Below are 21,758 nucleotides of genomic sequence, written 5' to 3' on the forward strand. Positions count from 1 at the left end.
TTACCTGTCCACACTTCCGCCATTAAGCAAATGTTTAAATTACTTACAAACTGACCACACCTCCTTAGAAGTCAGGCTAGGCTATTCAATCAACGTTGAAGCACCGGGTGAACGTTTTTACATTGATAGAAAACAGCATATAATACCGACAATTAAATGAACCCTCTTTAGATTTATAAGTATGATATTACGTGTGAGTTTCACCTGAGCTCGTGACACTCCTTGCTTAGCTCCTCACGCTTTCCGTGTAAGGTGGATTTCTCAATCAGGAAGTAATATCAAGTTAAAATGGTAAGTAACCAATACTTTTTCTCAATCACCAACTACACACCGAAAATAATTTAAACATCATTCATCGAATGTTTAGCCTACTCGTGAAGTTCTCCCGACTGGAGAATATTTCCTTGAGCCAACAAGTCCGATTGCCTAGTGTTTGTGATACAGAAACCTGGTGGATGACGAGGATTGTCGAGAAAATATCCTTGGATGACAGACCGGAGCTTGAAAAGGCGCTGTCCGTTCTTTGATTCATAAATCACTAACTTTAAACAACTGGCACTGTTGGATCCACACGATGCAAATATTAGTAAGTCTGCGCATTTATCTTTTGCACAGACTTCCTTGTCGTGAACAGGTAGACAGTGTCTACATTTGATTCAATCAGCAGACTATTGCCTCAAATGTCCCAGTACTCCTTGAACTCCTTTCCAATAACTGAAAAGTATGGACAGGTTTTCACCTTAGTGCTGCTTCCACCTGTCAAGTCATGATCAGTGGTGCTAGGTTATAGGAAAGGTGACAAGGAAAGGGGGCTATAGTATATAATAACATTGGAATAGGCACAACGTTTAGGCCTACCCACAGATGGAAACGCACGACTAGCCTGGGCATACACTTTTCCCTCCCAGGGGTCATTGCATACACACCTAAATCACAGCCTAGGCATACCCGTAGTCTACTACACATAGCCACAGAGAGTAGGGGTGCTGAGGGTGCTGCAGCACCCACTGAAAAATCACAAATAATGGTTTCTTTATTTTTTCTTCTCTCACAAAAGTAGTGCGCTGGGCCTTTAATAATCCTGTATTAGTGGACCAATTAGAGCATGCAAAACATTGTTTTCTCTGCTGCCACCCTGTCCACCTCCACAAACAATTACTTCCTGTGGCTATGCTACTATAGTAAATGTTTTGCCTCTAAATGTTACTGCACTCAGCTAGCAAAATTGTTTCCCTGTCAAACTGCAGTTGAAGCTGATTCAAATGAATCAACCAGGAGCAACGTGTCTGGGCAGGGTTATCCCCATTGAACAGGCCCTGGGAGGGAAATGGAATGTAGACAAATCAGGATAGGAAGATTTGAGGTCCACGGGGGACAGACACCTGTGATGTCATGCATACAAAATGATACCTGGTCATAACTTTGGGATTCAACATCGGGACTCTGTATTGGTTGGACACATTCAGGAGGACAACGTGACAGAATATTATTCCTCTCCCAATCTAGTTTCTATCAGTACTGATCAAGTTAGAGAAAAGGGGAACAAACCACTGCTGGTATTCACCCTGTGACCTGTTTGGTTCCTTGTTAGAAATTCCACAGACGCATGACTGTTCTACAAGAACTGGACTGTCTGTTGCAATACTCAAACCATCTGTCTGTCATGGTGATTCATGACTGATAAATCACAAGGTATTTCTCTCGTGGCATTGCCTCTTCTTGCCCATCTGACCATCAGTGAATGAATGAAGAAACAACACGGCCTACAGCCTATAGCCAACAGCCTATAGCCTATAGCCAACAGCCTATAGCCTACAGCCTATAGCCTACAGCCTACAGCCTATAGCCTACAGCCTATAGCCTATAGCCTACAGCCTACAGCCAACAGCCTATAGCCTACAGCCTACAGCCAACAGCCTATAGCCTATAGCCAACAGTCTATAGCCAACAGCCTATAGCCAACAGCCTATAGCCAACAGCCTATAGCCTACAGCCTACGGTCTACAGCCTATGGCCTACAGCCTACAGCCTACGGTCTACAGCCTACAGCCTATAGCCTACGGTCTACAGCCTACGGTCTACAGCCTATAGCCTACGGTCTACAGCCTACAGCCTATAGCCTACAGCCTACAGCCAACAGCCTATGGCCTACAGCCTATAGCCTACAGCCTATAGCCTATGGCCTACAGCCTACGGTCTACGGTCTACGGCCTACAGCCTACGGTCTACGGTCTACGGCCTACGGTCTACAGCCTACAGCCTATAGCCTACGGTCTACAGCCTACAGCCTATAGCCTATGGCCTACAGCCTACGGTCTACGGTCTACAGCCTACGGTCTACAGCCTACAGCCTACGGTCTCAGCCTACGGTCTACAGCCTACGGTCTACGGCCTACAGCCTACGGTCTACAGCCTACGGTCTACGGCCTACAGCCTACGGTCTACAGCCTACGGTCTACAGCCTACAGCCTACAGCCTACGGTCTACAGCCTACAGCCTACGGTCTACAGCCTACTACCTACACACTATATTGCTGCTTAGCCTTTCTGTTTATTTTATATGCAGAGTTTCTCATTCAGCACCTTGTATAATGTGATGTGATGCACACAGCTATGACATTACCTCACCAACTTGTGGTCAATATGGCAATATTCAAGGTTATTTTGGTAAGAGTGAGTACATTCACGTCAACGGTTGAGACATTTCTTTAGCTGTTTGAGGATGATCATAGTTCTCATCCTCTTTTGAAATAGAGGCTGCTGTAATTGTGTAATACATGTGTAATGGTGGGAACATCTTTATGGTCGTGTGGTGAGTATGAAGACTGTGTTTCTTTACTGTATGGTCATAACACATTCAGCTTATTTGTGGCAGGCACAGTCTAACCAGCACAGTCTAACCAGCACAGTCTAACCAGCACAGTCTAAAAAGTGTATTGATACTTTTATGTCATTTATTGTGTACAAGGTTGGTGACCACTGGTGTTCACTGTGCGGACATTACTATTTGCACCACACAAACCGTTGTACATTTCCAGAACTCCACAATGCGATCTTGAAGAGCTCACAGCCTCTTGTGTAAAGTAGTTGGTATGTCAGATTCTGGCATATTCAGTTTCCCCTGCTACCAGCCCATCACTGATCTTTCCAACTCCCACTCCTCAGTCAGTTAATGAGGACATATGAGTGTTCCTTAATGGATGAGGAGTTGGAATGGAAAGAGAGCGAATTTGAATTTGCACAGACTGGTTGCAATAAGTTTCTATCTCCCTCTCTTTCTGTCTGTTTCTCTGTCTCAGGGGAGTAAGGAGCGCTACCACTGGCAGACCCAGAATGTTAAGATCAGCGGGGTGGACGACATGGTCCTGCTCTCCAAGATCAACGAGGATGCCATCACTGACAACCTCAAGAAGAGATACATGGACGACTACATCTTTGTATCCTTCAGCTTCAACTTAGTAGTAGAACCAGGACACACACTGCTATATGTGGCAAATACACTGAGGCTTTGGAGATGTACATACACCGTGGTCTCTCTGACACACACTGCTATATGTGGCAAATACACTGAGGCTTTGTAGATGTACATACACCGTGGTCTCTCTGACACACACTGCTATATGTGGCAAATACACTGAGGCTTTGTAGATGTACATACACCGTGGTCTCTCTGTCACACACTGCTATATGTGGCAAATACACTGAGGCTTTGTAGATGTACATACACCGTGGTCTCTCTGTCACACACACACACACACACGCCCTATGGACCTGCACACCTGTGTGATCACTTCACCCACATCAGCCTGTTATGAGATTAGCCTTAATAACATACTTTAAAAAGTGTAGAACAACATGGAAGGATAATATGTTTGTGTCTCAACCAGCATATTTACACCATGTAGCGTTAGGGAGTAACACTGTGATCACAGCTACACACGTCAACGTTGTTGTGGTCCCTGGCGGTGGTGTCTTCTAGATGGATATTCAAGTTCTTCTTAACGTGTCTTCCTCAGACCTACATAGGGTCGGTGCTGATCTCTGTCAACCCCTTTAAACAGCTGCCCTACTTCACCGACAGAGAGGTGGAGCTCTACCAGGGAGCTGTGAGTAATATACACACTACTAAAGCCTCTGTGCTTGCTGCTGGCTGGCTGCACCTACCTACCTACCAGTTTCAGGATTTGTTTGCATCTCTCGATCTAGACGGTGAAACTGTAGTGTATAAAATGCTGCTTATCAATAGGTGATGCAAAGTGTGCCCTCCCACATTCCCACTATCATGTCAATGATCTGTTCAATGCCATTCAGTTGTCCATTGTTTACCTCACCTCATAATCACAGAGTTAATGAATAACCCCAAGGCTTCCTGTTTCTCAGTCACCTCCTTCATTTCTTTGGTTTCACTCGGGTCTGAGGGACCAGTAGACACTCCATTAACCACTTCTGTTACAAATATGTGACAATGTATTCTACTGCAGAAGTTTTTGTAAATGCCTTTTATTTGTCACTATTTATCTAAAGTCATGTAAGTAAGAAGCATCTATTGCGAATGCTGTTTACCGAGCTGGACAAAATACAATAAAAATACACGTTGAAGGTAAACTGCTGGATGTTTGATAGCAAGTCACCCAGGGCTTGTAGAAGACACTCATATATAAACATTTTTTATTTTCTTCGAATTAGTCATTTAGCAGGTGCTCTTATCCAGAGTGACTTACAGGAACAAATAGGGTTAAGTGCCTTGGTCAAGGGCACATCGACAGATTGTTGGCGTGGGAATTCGAACCAGCGACCTTTTGATTATTGGCCCAATGCTCTTAACCGCTATGCTTTCTCTTCCTTTTCCAGGCCCAGTATGAGAACCCCCCTCACATCTATGCCCTGGCTGACAACATGTACCGCAACATGATGATCGACTGTGAGAACCAGTGTGTCATCATCAGGTCTGACCAATCATCTCACTCCTAGAGATCAAACTTTATACTTCTTGTAACCTGAACTGTCACATAAACCATGCATTCTGTCAATGGGATACCATCACAATGAGTTAGGGTGTTGCCCTGTTTCCCAAAGCTTTCTGTTGTCTTTGCAGTGGGGAGAGTGGAGCAGGAAAGACTGTAGCAGCTAAATACATAATGGGTTACATCTCCAAGGTGTCGGGCGGAGGTCCCAAAGTCCAGGTATAGGGGATACATTTGACTAATGCTCCCTTCCATTCTCTCATTTCTTCTTCTCAGACACATATTAGTGGGTTCATCTGTTCTCCTTTATTCTTCTTCTTCACAGCACGTAAAAGACATCATCCTCCAATCCAACCCTCTCTTGGAGGCCTTTGGGAATGCCAAGACTGTGCGCAACAATAACTCTAGTCGCTTTGTGAGTAGAACCGGGAATCTGGGAATACTGATAGAATGGATAAGGAATTAGGGGTGCATTTCATTCCAAAATGTTTTGGCCTTCTGCCATTCACTCCCATTGGCAGAGCTGATGGGACCAGATAGGTGAAGCAATAGGGAGAATTGTAGGTGGAGCTTTGTTGTTGCATTCCTGGTTTAGGCCTTATCTGGACAAGGAACCTTCATCACTGTCTGTTTTTACCACAGGGGAAGTACTTTGAGATCCAGTTCAGCCGTGGAGGAGAGCCAGACGGAGGGAAGATCTCCAACTTCCTGTTGGAGAAGTCCAGGGTGGTGTCACAGAACCAGGGAGAGAGGAACTTCCACATCTACTACCAGGTGGGACAGAATAACAATAACTAATTATGGAGAGAATTCCGTCACTTAATTAACCTTTGACCTAATGACCTCTGAACCTTAGCTCCTGGGGGGCGCCACTAAAGAGATGAGGGAGAACCTTGGTGTCACCACACCTGACTACTACCTCTACCTGAACCAGTCTGGCACCTACACCGTGGAGGATGTCAACGATAAGAAGGAATTCTCTGACACCATGGTGAGCTCTCTCTCTATCTCTCTCTCTTTTCACTTGTATAGAGAGGCAGTTTGTCTTCATTGTGTGTCTGTGTTTTAGGAGGCCATGTCAGTGGTGGGCCTGTCTGTAGATGATCAGGACATGGTGATGCAGATCGTAGCAGGCATCCTGCATCTGGGTAACATCGCCTTCAGAGAGGAGGGAAACTACGCTGTGGTGGAGAGTGAGGACTGTGAGTTGCATACATACATACATACACACACACACAATCCCAAACCAAACCAACCCCTATCCTATACCCTCTTTGCACTTGTGATCTCTCTCGCTGTCCTATATCACTTCCCTTCCTCCATGTTCCGGCAGTCCTGGCATTCCCGGCCTACCTGTTGGGAATCTCCCAGGAAGGTCTGAAAAACAAGCTGACCAGCCGGATCATGGACAGCAAGTGGGGAGGCAAGACGGAGAGCATCGCTGTCACTCTGAACACAGAGCAGGCCTCCTTCACACGGGACGCCCTCTCCAAAGCCCTCTACTCACGCCTGTTTGACTTTCTTGTGGATGTAAGTGTCCATTTTAATTTCAGAAGGAACCTGTCAGTGAGGTTCCTTTTATCCTCATCAATTTGCTCACCTACAGTATATTTTGACTGATTAACTAGTAGAGGGAACATTTAACAGCAAAGCATGGCCAAACATGTTCACAATTACTACAAAGAGTCATCTCTCTTATCGGAACATGTATTGGACTTGCTGTCTGAATTCTTGTCCAGTTGTTTGTCTTTTGACTGCTGGGTTGGGAGCCACACAAGACAGAACACGTCTAGAGATGGGAGCAGTAGGGAGGCAGCACAGCTTACACATGTTCTGTCCTGTTGTCTCACAAGAGGTTTACTGCAGTACTGTTGCTACGACCATGACACGTTATTTTATTGTAGTACTGTACCATGAAAATATAGACTAGCAATTCAACTTCTTCATAGATTTCTTTCTTCTCTCCACTCCCCCAGTCTATCAACAAAGCCATACAGAAAGACCACGAGGAATTCAACATCGGGGTGCTGGACATCTATGGCTTTGAAATCTTCCAGGTGGATATTTCTGTGCTTCCTCATACAGGAGTTCCACTTCTTCTGTTGGACTAGGCTTCATTTCTTTTAACACTGTATACATAAAGATTTCCACCTATAGGCTGTTAGACCATATCATTTAGTTGAAGATCACATGTGTCCTGCACACCGAATCACATGTGTCCTGCACACCTAACCACACGTGTCCTGCACACCTAACCACACGTGTCCTACACACCTAACCACACGTGTCCTGCACACCTAACCACACGTGTCCTGCACACCTAACCACACGTGTCCTGCACACCTAACCACACGTGTCCTGCACACCTAATCACACGTGTCCTGCACACCTAACCACACGTGTCCTGCACACCTAACCACACGTGTCCTGCACACCTAACCACACGTGTCCTGCACACCTAACCACACGTGTCCTGCACACCTAACCACACGTGTCCTGCACACCTAACCACACGTGTCCTGCACACCTAACCACACGTGTCCTGCACACCTAACCACACGTGTCCTGCACACCTAACCACACGTGTCCTGCACACCTAACCACACGTGTCCTGCACACCTAATCACACGTGTCCTACACACCTAATCACACGTGTCCTGCACACCTAACCACACGTGTCCTGCACACCTAATCACACGTGTCCTACACACCTAATCACACGTGTCCTGCACACCTAACCACACGTGTCCTGCACACCTAATCACACGTGTCCTACACACCTAACCACACGTGTCCTACACACCTAACCACACGTGTCCTGCACACCTAACCACACGTGTCCTGCACACCTAACCACACGTGTCCTGCACACCTAACCACACGTGTCCTGCACACCTAATCACACGTGTCCTGCACACCTAATCACACGTGTCCTACACACCTAATCACACGTGTCCTACACACCTAATCACACGTGTCCTACACACCTAATTGCCACCTCCAGTTACGTTGAATTGTTACTGCTTTTTATTCATACAAAATCTCTAATGCTACGTATGCTCTCTGTTGTGGGAATGACCACCAGGGACACCTGAAGTCAACCTTAAATGAATGATTCTTTATTATCATCAAGCTGGAGAGGTTCCAACACACAAATGCACCAAGTATTATCTCTGCCGAGGCAGTCCCGTTGGGTCTCTTATATACTGCTTACACAGTCAAGTTATATTTCCATGATTTAGCTTATTCATTATTTATTATTCATTCATCATTAACTTTTGGTTCATGCTTGTGACCGACCAATACCTCACAAGGCTTCTTCTCTCCAAGCTGACACCTTGAAACTGAGATATTCCTTTCTCAAAACAAGGTTCTGTGCGTACTGCCACATTGCTTATACTGATAGTGAGGATTCCTCCCAGACATGATCCATCAGTAACTTGGTTGTGGGCGTACTGCCACATTGCTTATACTGATAGTGAGGATTCCTCCCAGGCATGATCCATCAGTAACTTGGTTGTGGGCGTACTGCCACATTGCTTATACTGATAGTGAGGATTCCTCCCAGGCATGATCCATCAGTAACTTGGTTGTGGGCGTACTGCCACATTGTTTATACTGATAGTGAGGATTCCTCCCAGACATGATCCATCAGTAACTTGGTTGTGTGCGTACTGCCACATTGCTTATACTGATAGTGAGGATTCCTCCCAGGCATGATCCATCAGTAACTTGGTTGTGGGCGTACTGCCACATTGTTTATACTGATAGCGAGGATTCCTCCCAGGCATGATCCATCAGTAACTTGGTTGTGTGCGTACTGCCACATTGCTTATACTGATAGTGAGGATTCCTCCCAGACATGATCCATCAGTAACTTGGTTGTGTGCGTACTGCCACATTGCTTATACTGATAGTGAGGATTCCTCCCAGGCATGATCCATCAGTAACTTGGTTGTGGGCATACTGCCACATTGCTTATACTGATAGTGAGGATTCCTCCCAGGCATGATCCATCAGTAACAGGGTTGTGGGCGTACTGCCACATTGCTTATACTGATAGTGAGGATTCCTCCCAGACATGATCCATCAGTAACTTGGTTGTGGGCGTACTGCCACATTGCTTATACTGATAGTGAGGATTCCTCCCAGACATGATCCATCAGTAACTTGGTTGTGGGCGTACTGCCACATTGCTTATACTGATAGTGAGGATTCCTCCCAGACATGATCCATCAGTAACTTGGTTGTGGGCGTACTGCCACATTGCTTATACTGATAGTGAGGATTCCTCCCAGACATGATCCATCAGTAACTTGGTTGTGGGCGTACTGCCACATTGCTTATACTGATAGTGAGGATTCCTCCCAGACATGATCCATCAGTAACAGGGTTGTGGGCGTACTGCCACATTGCTTATACTGATAGTGAGGATTCCTCCCAGACATGATCCATCAGTAACTTGGTTGTGGGCGTACTGCCACATTGCTTATACTGATAGTGAGGATTCCTCCCAGACATGATCCATCAGTAACAGGGTTGTGGGCGTACTGCCACATTGCTTATACTGATAGTGAGGATTCCTCCCAGACATGATCCATCAGTAACTTGGTTGTGGGCGTACTGCCACATTGCTTATACTGATAGTGAGGATTCCTCCCAGGCATGATCCATCAATAACTTGGTTGTGGGCGTACTGCCACATTGCTTATACTGATAGTGAGGATTCCTCCCAGGCATGATCCATCAGTAACAAGGTTCTGTGCGTACTGCCACATTGTTTATACTGATAGTGAGGATTCCTCCCAGACATGATCCATCAGTAACTTGGTTGTGGGCGTACTGCCACATTGCTTATACTGATAGTGAGGATTCCTCCCAGGCATGATCCATCAGTAACAAGGTTCTGTGCGTACTGCCACATTGTTTATACTGATAGTGAGGATTCCTCCCAGACATGATCCATCAGTAACTTGGTTGTGGGCGTACTGCCACATTGCTTATACTGATAGTGAGGATTCCTCCCAGACATGATCCATCAGTAACTTGGTTGTGGGCGTACTGCCACATTGCTTATACTGATAGTGAGGATTCCTCCCAGGCATGATCCATCAGTAACAAGGTTCTGTGCGTACTGCCACATTGTTTATACTGATAGTGAGGATTCCTCCCAGACATGATCCATCAGTAACAGGGTTGTGGGCGTACTGCCACATTGCTTATACTGATAGTGAGGATTCCTCCCAGACATGATCCATCAGTAACTTGGTTGTGGGCGTACTGCCACATTGCTTATACTGATAGTGAGGATTCCTCCCAGGCATGATCCATCAGTAACAGGGTTGTGGGCGTACTGCCACATTGTTTATACTGATAGTGAGGATTCCTCCCAGACATGATCCATCAGTAACAGGGTTGTGGGCGTACTGCCACATTGCTTATACTGATAGTGAGGATTCCTCCCAGACATGATCCATCAGTAACAGGGTTGTGGGCGTACTGCCACATTGCTTATACTGATAGTGAGGATTCCTCCCAGACATGATCCATCAGTAACTTGGTTGTGGGCGTACTGCCACATTGCTTATACTGATAGTGAGGATTCCTCCCAGGCATGATCCATCAATAACTTGGTTGTGGGCGTACTGCCACATTGCTTATACTGATAGTGAGGATTCCTCCCAGGCATGATCCATCAGTAACTTGGTTGTGGGCGTACTGCCACATTGCTTATACTGATAGTGAGGATTCCTCCCAGGCATGATCCATCAATAACTTGGTTGTGGGCGTACTGCCACATTGCTTATACTGATAGTGAGGATTCCTCCCAGGCATGATCCATCAGTAACAGGGTTGTGGGCGTACTGCCACATTGCTTATACTGATAGTGAGGATTCCTCCCAGACATGATCCATCAGTAACTTGGTTGTGGGCGTACTGCCACATTGCTTATACTGATAGTGAGGATTCCTCCCAGGCATGATCCATCAATAACTTGGTTGTGGGCGTACTGCCACATTGCTTATACTGATAGTGAGGATTCCTCCCAGGCATGATCCATCAGTAACTTGGTTGTGGGCGTACTGCCACATTGCTTATACTGATAGTGAGGATTCCTCCCAGGCATGATCCATCAATAACTTGGTTGTGGGCGTACTGCCACATTGCTTATACTGATAGTGAGGATTCCTCCCAGGCATGATCCATCAGTAACAGGGTTGTGGGCGTACTGCCACATTGCTTATACTGATAGTGAGGATTCCTCCCAGACATGATCCATCAGTAACAGGGTTGTGGGCGTACTGCCACATTGCTTATACTGATAGTGAGGATTCCTCCCAGACATGATCCATCAGTAACAGGGTTGTGGGCGTACTGCCACATTGCTTATACTGATAGTGAGGATTCCTCCCAGACATGATCCATCAGTAACTTGGTTGTGGGCGTACTGCCACATTGCTTATACTGATAGTGAGGATTCCTCCCAGGCATGATCCATCAATAACTTGGTTGTGGGCGTACTGCCACATTGCTTATACTGATAGTGAGGATTCCTCCCAGGCATGATCCATCAGTAACTTGGTTGTGGGCGTACTGCCACATTGCTTATACTGATAGTGAGGATTCCTCCCAGGCATGATCCATCAATAACTTGGTTGTGGGCGTACTGCCACATTGCTTATACTGATAGTGAGGATTCCTCCCAGGCATGATCCATCAATAACTTGGTTGTGGGCGTACTGCCACATTGCTTATACTGATAGTGAGGATTCCTCCCAGGCATGATCCATCAGTAACTTGGTTGTGGGCGTACTGCCACATTGCTTATACTGATAGTGAGGATTCCTCCCAGGCATGATCCATCAATAACTTGGTTGTGGGCGTACTGCCACATTGCTTATACTGATAGTGAGGATTCCTCCCAGGCATGATCCATCAGTAACAGGGTTGTGGGCGTACTGCCACATTGCTTATACTGATAGTGAGGATTCCTCCCAGACATGATCCATCAGTAACAGGGTTGTGGGCGTACTGCCACATTGCTTATACTGATAGTGAGGATTCCTCCCAGACATGATCCATCAGTAACAGGGTTGTGGGCGTACTGCCACATTGCTTATACTGATAGTGAGGATTCCTCCCAGACATGATCCATCAGTAACAGGGTTGTGGGCGTACTGCCACATTGCTTATACTGATAGTGAGGATTCCTCCCAGACATGATCCATCAGTAACTTGCATCAACCCAGTTGAATTGGTTATTAGAAACATAACATTTTCTCTATTTACCACCAATAGAGAAACGGCTTTGAGCAGTTCTGCATCAACTTTGTGAATGAGAAGCTGCAGCAGATTTTCATTGAGCTCACGTTAAAAGCTGAGCAGGTAAGTTATAACTCTACATGACCTGTTTCACTCTTTCGTCTTGTGATACGTCTTGTTGTTGTCGTTGGCCTGTTTTCCCAGATACTGACGTTGTTTCTTGTAGGAGGAGTATGTGCAGGAAGGGATCAAGTGGACGCCGATCGAGTACTTTAACAACAAAATCGTGTGTGACCTCATTGAGTCCAAACTGGTGAGTGATCATATTTGGCCATTGCTGTAGTGCTGAAGTTGACCACCTGAATTACAGGCAAAATGGCCGAACTAGTTACAGTACCAGTAGATGTTGTGTGTGTGGTGCAGTTCTTGATACACCCTGTTCTTATTACCCAGAACCCCCCAGGCATCATGAGTATCTTGGACGATGTGTGTGCCACCATGCATGCTAAGGGGGAGGGCGCAGACCAGACCCTGATCCAGAAGTTACAAGCGGGAATCAGCTCCCATGAGCACTTCAACAGCTGGAATAAAGGCTTCATAGTGCACCACTACGCTGGCAAGGCACGGACACCATACAGTTCAACACTATGGGCCTTTTACAATGCATCCTCATTGCAACCTGATCCAACATTCCAAAGATTACAGCTCTTTGATTTAATTTGGTACATTGCCCCCTAGTGGGGGTTTGAAGAACATGGAGCCCACATATCCTAAATATCCGAATGTGTTAGAATGCTGAAAGTTAGAATGCTAAAATGCTGAAATGAAAGACTGATAGCTTCTCTCTCTCAGGTGTCCTATGATGTCAGTGGCTTCTGTGAGAGGAACAGAGATGTGCTCTTCAACGACATCATTGAGCTGATGCAGAGCAGTGAATTGTAAGTGTAGTGAGACGTGTTATAATAGGTATACTATATGATAATTACATAGTCTGCCACTGACCAGCCTCTCTCTCTCTGTCTGTCTGTGTTTGGGCAGTGCCTTCATAAAAACCCTTTTCCCAGAAAACCTAGAGGCAGAGAAAAAGGGCCGTCCTACCACCGCCAGTAGCAAGATCAAGGTAAGGATCTGACACGGTTGTGTGCTACTATAATCTCTGTAGACCCAGAACAAAGTCTCACGTAATTGGTCAGCTGCTTGATTAAGTTCTGGGTCCATACGTGTGAAGAGAAGAGATGGTAGAACAAGCAGCAGAACAGGAACGAGGAGCGGAACCCTCTGTCTACGGGCCAAATGTCCCCTCCCAAAATTCGAAAGATGTTAACACCTGCGAAATTGTGATTTGTCCAAATAAGCAGTGAGGAAAGACCCACACACTGTAAGCACTGCTGCTCATTATCCCACCCATCCCATTCCTTCCCCACAGATACTACCATACCAGTTATGTTTATGTAGATCTGTCCACTAAGTATTATTGTTGCTATGGAAACAGACATGCCAGTCCAATCTCAGATGAGTGACTCCCCCACCCCCCTGTCTTCCATAACATCCCAGCCACGGGTCACTGAATGTGTTATTGTTGCTATGGAAACAGACATGGACGGGGATATATTTTCTTCCATCAGTCTGTTTACTACTCTGAGCGCCTGGTCTGTGCTACCAAGCTGTGATTGAACCTCCATGTCCTTCAGAAACAAGCCAACAACCTGGTCCAGACCCTGATGAAGTGCACCCCCCACTACATCCGCTGTATCAAGCCCAACGAGACCAAGAAGCCTCGGGACTGGGAGGACACTCGGGCCAAACACCAGGTGGAGTACCTGGGCCTGCGGGAGAACATTCGTGTGCGCCGCGCCGGGTACGCATTCCGCCGAGCCTTCGCCAAGTTCCTGCAGAGGTGAGCCCTAAGGTCATAGGGGTCAGGGGTCCAAGAGATGGATTCCCATGCTGACTTCACAGATTTCTAACGGCAGTACACATGTATTTGTTCATGTTGTTTTAATCAGCGTTTGACTTGATCTGAATGAATTGCTCCCAATACTTTGTTTCCATTTATTTAAAACATGTATGCTTGACTTGAGGACATTCTGCCAGTCCAGTAAAATGGCTTTGTGTGGTCCTACAGGTACGCCATCCTGACCAGGGAGACATGGCCCCGGTGGACTGGGGAGGAGAGGAAGGGGGTTCTACACCTCCTCCACTCTGTCAACATGGACCAGGACCAGTACCAGCTGGGAAAGACTAAGATCTTCATCAAGGCCCCAGAATCAGTACGTCTTTCTCTCGTTACCTAGAACACCTCTATACTGACACATAAGTCTGGTTCTTCTTACTATAAAGATGATCATTTATAGAAGTATTGTGAAATGTTTCTGTAGTTGTTCTTGCTGGAGGAGATGAGGGAAAGGAAATATAATGGATATGCTCGGGCCATCCAGAAGGCCTGGCGCAAACACATCGCCGTCCGCAAGTACGTCAAGATGAGAGAGGAAGGTAAGGTATGGTTTCTCTCTGTGGGAATCAGCTTTTTGTCATGTACGGTCAGTACTGCATAATAGTGCACTATATCTACTGTATATGTTAAGCCCTGTATCCTGTCAGGTCAGTACTGTGTCACACTGTGTCCTGTCAGGTCAGTAATGTGTCACACTGTGTCCTGTCAGTTCAGTACTGTATCACACTGTGTCCTGTCAGGTCAGTACTGTATCACACTGTGTCCTGTCAGTTCAGTACTGTATCACACTGTGTCCTGTCAGGTCAGTACTGTATCACACTGTGTCCTGTCAGGTCAGTACTGTATCACACTGTGTCCTGTCAGGTCAGTAATGTGTCACACTGTGTCCTGTCAGGTCAGTACTGTATCACACTGTGTCCTGTCAGGTCAGTACTGTATCACACTGTAGTGTCCTGTCAGGTCAATACTGTATCACACTGTAGTGTCCTGTCAGGTCAGTACTGTGTCACACTGTAGTGTCCTGTCAGGTCAGTACTGTATCACACTGTAGTGTCCTGTCAGGTCAGTACTGTGTCACACTGTAGTGTCCTGTCAGGTCAGTACTGTATCACACTGTAGTGTCCTGTCAGGTCAGTACTGTGTCACACTGTAGTGTCCTGTCAGGTCAGTACTGTGTCACACTGTAGTGTCCTGTCAGGTCAGTAGTGTCCTGTCAGGTCAGTACTGTGTCACACTGTAGTGTCCTGTCAGGTCAGTACTGTGTCACACTGTAGTGTCCTGTCAGGTCAGTACTGTGTCACACTGTAGTGTCCTGTCAGGTCAGTACTGTGTCACACTGTAGTGTCCTGTCAGGTCAGTACTGTATCACACTGTTGTGTCCTGTCAGGTCAGTACTGTATCACACTGTTGTGTCCTGTCAGGTCAGTACTGTATCACACTGTTGTGTCCTGTCAGGTCAATACTGTATCACACTGTAGTGTCCTGTCAGGTCAGTAATGTGTCACACTGTAGTGTCCTGTCAGGTCAGTAATGTGTCACACTGTAGTGTCCTGTCAGGTCAGTACTGTGTCACACTGTAGTGTCCTGTCAGGTCAGTACTGTGTCACACTGTAGTGTCCTGTCAGGTCAGTACTGTATCACACTGTTGTGTCCTGTCAGGTCAGTACTGTATCACACTGTTGTGTCCTGTCAGGTCAGTACTGTATCACACTGTAGTGTCCTGTCAGGTCAGTACTGTGTCACACTGTAGTGTCCTGTCAGGTCAGTACTGTATCACACTGTAGTGTCCTGTCAGGTCAGTACTGTATCACACTGTAGTGTCCTGTCAGGTCAGTACTGTGTCACACTGTAGTGTCCTGTCAGGTCAGTACTGTATCACACTGTAGTGTCCTGTCAGGTCAGTACTGTGTCACACTGTAGTGTCCTGTCAGGTCAGTACTGTGTCACACTGTAGTGTCCTGTCAGGTCAGTACTGTGTCACACTGTAGTGTCCTGTCAGGTCAGTACTGTGTCACACTGTAGTGTCCTGTCAGGTCAGTAGTGTCCTGTCAGGTCAGTACTGTGTCACACTGTAGTGTCCTGTCAGGTCAGTACTGTGTCACACTGTAGTGTCCTGTCAGGTCAGTACTGTGTCACACTGTAGTGTCCTGTCAGGTCAGTACTGTGTCACACTGTAGTGTCCTGTCAGGTCAGTACTGTGTCACACTGTAGTGTCCTGTCAGGTCAGTACTGTATCACACTGTTGTGTCCTGTCAGGTCAGTACTGTATCACACTGTTGTGTCCTGTCAGGTCAGTACTGTATCACACTGTAGTGTCCTGTCAGGTCAGTAATGTGTCACACTGTAGTGTCCTGTCAGGTCAGTACTGTATCACACTGTTGTGTCCTGTCAGGTCAGTACTGTATCACACTGTTGTGTCCTGTCAGGTCAGTACTGTATCACACTGTTGTGTCCTGTCAGGTCAGTACTGTATCACACTGTTGTGTCCTGTCAGGTCAATACTGTATCACACTGTAGTGTCCTGTCAGGTCAGTAATGTGTCACACTGTAGTGTCCTGTCAGGTCAGTAATGTGTCACACTGTAGTGTCCTGTCAGGTCAGTACTGTGTCACACTGTAGTGTCCTGTCAGGTCAGTACTGTGTCACACTGTAGTGTCCTGTCAGGTCAGTACTGTATCACACTGTTGTGTCCTGTCAGGTCAGTACTGTATCACACTGTTGTGTCCTGTCAGGTCAATACTGTATCACACTGTAGTGTCCTGTCAGGTCAGTAATGTGTCACACTGTAGTGTCCTGTCAGGTCAGTACTGTATCACACTGTAGTGTCCTGTCAGGTCAGTACTGTATCACACTGTTGTGTCCTGTCAGGTCAGTACTGTATCACACTGTTGTGTCCTGTCAGGTCAGTACTGTATCACACTGTAGTGTCCTGTCAGGTCAGTACTGTATCACACTGTAGTGTCCTGTCAGGTCAGTACTGTATCACACTGTAGTGTCCTGTCAGGTCAGTACTGTGTCACACTGTAGTGTCCTGTCAGGTCAGTACTGTATCACACTGTAGTGTCCTGTCAGGTCAGTACTGTATCACACTGTAGTGTCCTGTCAGGTCAGTACTGTATCACACTGTAGTGTCCTGTCAGGTCAGTACTGTATCACACTGTGTAGTGTCAGGTCAGTACTGTATCACACTGTGTAGTGTCCTGTCAGGTCAGTACTGTATCACACTGTGTAGTGTCCTGTCAGGTCAGTACTGTATCACACTGTGTAGTGTCCTGTCAGGTCAGTACTGTATCACACTGTAGTGTCCTGTCAGGTCAGTACTGTATCACACTGTAGTGTCCTGTCAGGTCAGTACTGTATCACACTGTAGTGTCCTGTCAGGTCAGTACTGTATCACACTGTAGTGTCCTGTCAGGTCAGTACTGTATCACACTGTGTCGTATCCTGTAGCCTCAGACATCCTACTGAATAAGAAAGAGAGGAGGAGGAACAGCCTCAACAGGAACTTTGTGGGCGACTACATCGGCACCGACAACCACCCCGAGATCCGGCAGTTCGTGGGCCGCCGGGAGAAGATCGATTTTGCAGATGTGGTTGCCAAATATGACCGCAGGTTTAGGGTAAGAGTCAAGTATGACCACAGTAACAAACCAAATTTGACATTGTCACAGAACGCATAATGCTATTGTTATTCATGTTAGATAGACAAGACAGTGTTTCTACTCCCTCGATGGTTTGGTGGATACTGCCAATGCTTGTCTGCTCAATGAACCCCCTATATATTGTGGTTCCTGGTCAGTAAGCCTATAAGAGCAACAAGTTATTTTATTTCCCTCTCTCCATCTTGCAGACTGTGAAGCGTGACCTCATCCTGACCCCTAAGTTCCTGTATCTGATTGGTCGGGAGAAGGTGAAGCAGGGACCAGATAAGGGACAGATCCATGAGGTTCTGAAGAGACAGATAGAAGTGGAGAAGATTCAGTCAGTCTCTCTCAGGTGCCGGTTTAGATACTCTGGAAGTGTTATACCAGTTGATGGTCATGATGCACAGTAGTAGAAATGGGCTTTTCATTGAAAAGATGTCTCCTTTCCTCCCTCAGCACCCTGCAGGATGACTTCTTCATCATCCACGAGGAGCATTACGACAGTGTCCTTCAGTGCATCTTCAAGACGGAGTTTCTCAGTCTGCTCTACAAACGTTATGATGAGAAGACCCAGAGGAAGCTACCGCTCAAGTTCAACAACCTGTCAGTCAGTCTTTACTCTGAGCTTAGCCTTAGACCAATCAGTGGGGTCTTACTGTTAAACAGTTGAAACCATAACAGTGGTTTTCTATAAAAAGCTGAGGGATGGGGCTGGAGAAATAAAACCACTCTCTCATAGACCGATATGGATGCAAGGACTGATCATCCATGATATCATAAAGAGAGCTTTAACCATGTTTTGAGGCTATACAGTTTTACATTTACTTTGTATATAAACATTGGAGTAAAGTAAGCCTATATTTTGGGTTCTGACGGCAGTGTATTGATTTATCAGCAACTTAAATGACTAAAACCACATATAAAGTATGTATAAAAGATGATGGAGCTATATCTTTATAAGATCATGTACAACCACCAAAATGAAAACTAGACAGTCAGGGAGAATCTAAAATTCCAAAGATGTCATGTCATGGGTCTCGCTGTGATTTTGTTATAATGTTTGAGTCACCCAGATGCATAAGCCCTGGCAAAATGTGGAGAATTGTACGAAATTTGCTTTTAAAACAAAAAAATGCTCCCTACCTCATATTGAAATGTGTAGAATGGCATGAAAATTTGCTTTAAAACAGCAAGACCTGCGGCCAAGAGGAGGGCCTTTAAACATTTTGGCGGGAGACGCCCCCCAAGCTAAATTATTATATTCTTAGAGAATCAATTAAATAATTAATTTATAAGTCCAAAAAGGGATGTTGCAACTGCTCAACGATCATGAATAATCTCAGATACATAACGCAAAAGTTATCCAGTTTGAGTCTTTTAAGCCATATCTTAACCCATTGCGCTTCTCTCTCCCCTCTCCGTTCCTCGTTTAGACTGGAGTTTAAGGTGAAGAAGGGAGGTTGGGGGCCGTTCTCAGCTGCTGGCTCCAGGCAGATCCAGTTTCAGCCAGGCCAAGGAGAAGAGGCGGTTGTGAAGCCCAGCAGCAAGGTCCTCATAGTCACCATCGGACCCGGGCTCCCAAAGAACTCCAGTGAGTCCAAGCACTTTGAATGGAGACTTCTATTAGTAGGCTTAATCTGAGTCTGCAACCGTCCCATAGCATTTCAGACACATCACACCTTTTTGTCATGTGTTCCCCAGGACCGACCCGCAGGGACAACAGGAAAAGTCGCTACATGGGAAACCAGACTCCAGGCTCAGGACAGCAGTCACAAGGTGAGAGAACTAGATATCTGAGCCTCTCCAATGATGGCACTCATTTCACTTTTGACCTGACTCAACATCTCCCTCATCTGTCTCAGGCACCCCCAGGGGCAGAGGCCGAGGTGGGGGTGGTGGTCAGCGGGGTGGGCCACCCTCGTCCAGGGTCTCTCTGCTCCGCCGGCAGTCCAGTATGGAGCAGCCTACACTACCCCGACAACAGAGGTCCCGGCAGACCAACAACCGCTCCAACAACCAGAGCCAGGCAGACACCGCTTTCATGAACGTGCCTGACCAGGGAGTGGCTGGGTGAGTTCTCAGGTCCTGTTTGAATACTTGTTAGGTTGTTAAAATTGATATTCTTCCTGTTGTTGCTGGTGTTTCGAAAAAAACCTCAAATGGTATTATATACTGTAAACCAAGAAAGGCACTTTTTCTAAATCTCTCTGTCTCTCCTCCCAATTTCGCTCAGTGTTCATCGTAGACGCTCGAAGGAGGTCAAGCCTTCCCCAGGAGCGGGCCGCCCCAAGCCTGCCCCCAAGCCCAAGCCTCGCTCCCCAGAATGCCGAGCGCTGTATGCTTACGACGCCCAGGACACTGATGAGCTGAGCTTCAACGCGGAGGATGTCATTGAAATCCTCACTGAAGGTACTAAACTCTTACAGTAGATCATCTCTGAAGTTGTATTTATATAAACTGAGTATATTAATTACAGTAGTATAAAACTGCTATTAGTCATATACTATAAGTACTGCTACATATTATATACTGCTAGTATTGTAGCATTATAAAAGGCATTCTATAACCACATGTTCAACTGTGATGCAGTCTTCCTGTGCTTCACCTGTAATTCCCTCTGAGGATAGAAAAGGGCTATATAGTCTATAATGGCTAGATTGACCGGTTTTCTCACCCATCCTCCCTCCAGATCCATCAGGCTGGTGGTACGGTCGTCTTCGCGGGAGGGAAGGCATGTTTCCTGGGAATTATGTAAAGAAGATTTAGGCTGCAGCGATGAGGGACTTGTCTAAAGGTAGAAGATCTAGACTGGATCAAGGGACATAAGATCAAGATTGGAGTGATGAGGGACATGTCCAATGAGAGAAGATCTAGACTGGAGCGATGAGGGACATGTCTAATGAGAGAAGATCTAGACTGGAGCGATGAGGGACATGTCTAATGAGAGAAGATCTAGACTGGAGCGATGAGGGACATGTCCAATGAGAGAAGATCTAGACTGGAGCGATGAGGGACATGTCCAATGAGAGAAGATCTAGACTGGAGCGATGAGGGACATGTCCAATGAGAGCAAGGAGTCAGGTGGCAACAGTAGAATTACAACCATACCAAGTGCATTACTACAGAGACAAAACAAAAAAGCATAATTAAAGCATTTCTCCATACCATCTCTTTTGAGTCCGAGACAAGGGAATGCCATGATTTCTGCCAAAGATGGTTTGAAGTGCAAATACTACTCATTTTTATCAATGGATTTTATCTATTGTTTTAGCATGGGTTAGCTTTTTTTAAAGACTGAACAAATAGACGTTTTGTTTTATCCTGCATCTTTTTATAGCCATTTACCTCGAGTGTTCAAATAAATCTTAGTTTTATTTGCTCTTTCACATTTGTTTAATACATAGGACCAAATGCCCATAATAATCTCAGTTCAGGTGGAGTTGGGATAGAATGGGTAATTACAAAACATTTTTGACAAGATATATATATATTGTAAAATATATATTAGTTGTGTATTTTATGTGATTATCCATGTCTTAGGTAGATATTTCACAATTCTATATTAGTGAAGATTTGTAAGGCTGAGTTTACACAGGCAGCCCAATTCTGATGTTTTACCCAATTATCGGCCAAAAGACCAATTAATGGGAAAATAATTAGAATTGGGCTGCCTGTGTAAACCCAGCCTTACCGATCTTCACTGATATAGAATTGTGAAATATCTACCTAAGATGATGATGAACCATATAAGACATTAACAGAGCCTACCATTTCCCATGTTTTATAATAGGCTACATGGTACATGTTATTACCCAGAGATAGTCTGTTAAAAAAGAAAGAAAAGTTGATTGTTTGTCGACAGTTGACGTAAGGTCATAATGAACAAAAAATTAAAATAATTGTAAACCATCAAATATTGAGGGGTTGTTTCTTT

General features: G+C 45.8%; 1 protein-coding gene across 2 annotated transcripts; it reads left to right on the forward strand.

Moving 5' to 3' along the window:
- Positions 1-49: 49 nt before the first annotated feature.
- Positions 50-21,738, forward strand: LOC109887843 (unconventional myosin-Ie). Of its 2 annotated transcripts, none has more exons than XM_031817339.1 (27): positions 50-291; positions 3,299-3,436; positions 4,016-4,105; positions 4,851-4,945; positions 5,095-5,182; positions 5,289-5,378; positions 5,606-5,737; positions 5,820-5,954; positions 6,033-6,165; positions 6,297-6,493; positions 6,940-7,020; positions 12,263-12,349; positions 12,453-12,539; positions 12,680-12,847; positions 13,079-13,164; positions 13,265-13,346; positions 13,918-14,123; positions 14,352-14,496; positions 14,605-14,719; positions 17,631-17,800; positions 18,031-18,176; positions 18,281-18,427; positions 19,258-19,415; positions 19,526-19,600; positions 19,687-19,894; positions 20,058-20,233; positions 20,514-21,738. In XM_031817339.1, the coding sequence occupies exons 1-27, from the start codon at positions 289-291 to the stop codon at positions 20,588-20,590; spliced, it is 3,315 nt and encodes a 1,104-aa protein (XP_031673199.1). In that variant the 5' UTR covers positions 50-288; the 3' UTR covers positions 20,591-21,738. The 2 variants fall into 2 exon arrangements, with proteins under 2 accessions (XP_031673199.1, XP_031673198.1); XM_031817338.1 differs by lacking the exon at positions 50-291 and adding an exon at positions 560-586.
- The last annotated feature ends 20 nt before the right edge of the window (positions 21,739-21,758 follow it).

This window comes from Oncorhynchus kisutch, unplaced genomic scaffold (assembly GCF_002021735.2).
Source record: "Oncorhynchus kisutch isolate 150728-3 unplaced genomic scaffold, Okis_V2 scaffold996, whole genome shotgun sequence".
Classification (NCBI taxonomy): Eukaryota; Metazoa; Chordata; class Actinopteri; order Salmoniformes; family Salmonidae; genus Oncorhynchus; species Oncorhynchus kisutch.